This window comes from Helianthus annuus, chromosome 16 (assembly GCF_002127325.2).
Source record: "Helianthus annuus cultivar XRQ/B chromosome 16, HanXRQr2.0-SUNRISE, whole genome shotgun sequence".
Lineage (NCBI taxonomy): Eukaryota > Viridiplantae > Streptophyta > Magnoliopsida > Asterales > Asteraceae > Helianthus > Helianthus annuus.
The window spans coordinates 171,369,253-171,371,483 of record NC_035448.2 but is presented as its reverse complement, the minus strand read 5'-3'; the positions used below and the strand labels follow the sequence as shown (position 1 = coordinate 171,371,483).

General features: G+C 30.2%; 1 protein-coding gene across 1 annotated transcript; it reads right to left on the bottom strand.

Annotated features, from left to right (window-relative positions):
* Positions 1 to 274: 274 nt before the first annotated feature.
* On the bottom strand, positions 275 to 1,673 carry LOC110919992. The gene is made up of 6 exons (XM_022164238.2): positions 1,533 to 1,673; positions 1,227 to 1,435; positions 1,007 to 1,127; positions 741 to 932; positions 564 to 632; positions 275 to 496 (listed from the first exon to the last, which is right to left on the bottom strand). The coding sequence occupies exons 1-6, from the start codon at positions 1,671 to 1,673 to the stop codon at positions 275 to 277; spliced, it is 954 nt and encodes a 317-aa protein (XP_022019930.2).
* Positions 1,674 to 2,231: the final 558 nt, after the last annotated feature.

The following is a 2,231-nucleotide window of genomic DNA, read 5'->3' as shown; positions in this document are numbered from 1 at the left end:
TTAAATAAGAAGATAAGTTTATTCAATTAAAAAATAAAGGGTTATTTAAAAAAAAACACTAACTCAAAATCCATAAGAAAACTAAAACCATGTGTTGAAACAAAATACCACAATCAAGCCAAACAGTGAAATTGTTTATTAACTTCAAAATTCAAGGATTATCCCAAAAATTAAAACCACCAATTCAAAATCCATAATAAACCCAAAACCATGTGTTCAAACAAAAAACCATAATCAAAACGATAAAGTGAAATTGTTTATAAAATGCGGGAAATTATTTCTCAGTCTTCGGAATCAATGTCTTAGAAAGACCAACAACTTCATCTTCGATGATTTCATCACTCATGCGGCGCTTTGTAGAAGAACAACGTAATGCATCATCTAATTCATAAACTTCACCAAGATTACGTTTTACTTCACAAGAAGACGCCTTCTTACTGCTTCCAGCTCCATTGGAGATAGGCGTAACATTGTCACCGGTGAATGACACATCATCCTAATATAAAAAAAATAAGTATAAATCTTACAAACAAATTATGTAAAATAATAAATTATTATATTACCTTAGTAACCTCACAAGCATTAGACAGGCTGGCGGACAAAGGAACACCATACGATTCCGACTGCTCATGCTGCAATTTCAAAAGAAACAATAAAATAAAATACAAGTGGTTATATTTATATAGAATGAAAATGAAAGGAATATGAAACAATAAGAATTACATAATTACGAAGTAGACCTGGTTAATGTTGAATTTGGAGTATAGAGCAGCAATAATATCATCATCGTTGGTTGCCATTGCAATACCGTAGTTCTCAACTTGATATTCAATGTTATAGTCGCTAATATTTATGACAAACGCATATTTCTTTCCAACCAATGTGTCAAATACCTCAGGATAGGGGTTGGGTATCTCACCGTAATTAACAACCTATAATTTTATACAACTAATTGTTAATTACTACGAGTATAAAAATGAATAACGGGGTTAACTAATTGGATTACCTGATCTTGGACAGCAAGTAAGTCTTTGGCCGATTTCTTAAAATTTTTGAAAGCTTCATAATCAAACAGCGTTAATGAAACAGTACCAGATGAATCTTGGACCCTAATAGGTATCTTGAAACTATTATATTAAAATTTAAAACAAATGAGAATGTTAATATTAGTTAAAAAAAGTAATTTCAGATTACAATTGTATAAAGAGTTAAAAAGATTATCAAACCGCGGAATTGCATAAATGTCTACTCCTTGACATTCATTGTTGGTACAAACCAAAGCCTTTGTTTCAGCAGCATCACATGAACCGTCATCACCCTCTTTGGTTACAAATCTATCCTCGACACGTGATTTGCAGTGGTTATAACCATTGTAATACCAAAGCTTATCAGTGCATATGGCCGTGACTATGCCAATAACCAACACCTTCTTTTTCTAATAAAAATAAACAACAATATTAATCTTAACATGAAACTATCAAAGATACCACTATGTAATATAGGTATTACAAAATACAAAAAAAAAACTATACCTCTAATATGGTTCCAAGTAAACCAATGAGCATGAAATCTCCTTTGTTGAGGAACTCATCTTCCACAGTTGTAATAATATAAGAACCAACATTCTCATTAGATGAGGACGAAGCAGAAACTTTGGCAACATACCTAAACATAGTTGTAAGATATATGCATGGGTAATAATGACTAAAATTATAATTTAAATTAAAATAATATTGTTTGATGTTTGTCTCGGTAGTACTAAATATACCTCTCTCTGAAAGATGAAATTTCTTCAATGTCAGCATTATCAATAAAAAGTCTACTTAGATCAAAACTGTTGGCCACTCCACGCTTGCCTGAAATAAAATAGAACACAGAAATAAATCAATATTTACAGAATAAAATATCTAAAATATAACTAAATATAATAATAAATTATAAGATACTAATCAAATAAACAATATTGTGTTGAAGATTTGTAACGTACCCTTGTAAAGATTTACTGTACCAAAGTGGCAAATGATAACAACAAATTTCTCACGTTTTTTGTCATTCATGTACGTAAACATGTCAACAGCAAAAGAGTTCCACAACGTAACCGGACATTTTTGACCTCTAAAAATAAGAAAATATAATATAAAAACAGCAAATAAACATTAATACGTAGATAAAATTGTAAATGTTGTCTACTAAATAAAAAACTCACTCAAGGTCTTCAATTTTCAGATTGA

Bases quoted from the DNA above. Each gene is read 5' to 3' on its own strand.
- LOC110919992 (XM_022164238.2), bottom strand. From the start codon at position 1,673: ATGTTTAGGTATGTTGCCAAAGTTTCTGCTTCGTCCTCATCTAATGAG. The intron at 1,436-1,532 runs GTATAGTTTTTT...TATTTTTATTAG, and splicing joins TACTTGGAACCATATTAGAG to AAAAAGAAGGTGTTGGTTAT. The intron at 497-563 runs GTAATATAATAA...TTTTTATATTAG, and splicing joins ATGCTTGTGAGGTTACTAAG to GATGATGTGTCATTCACCGG.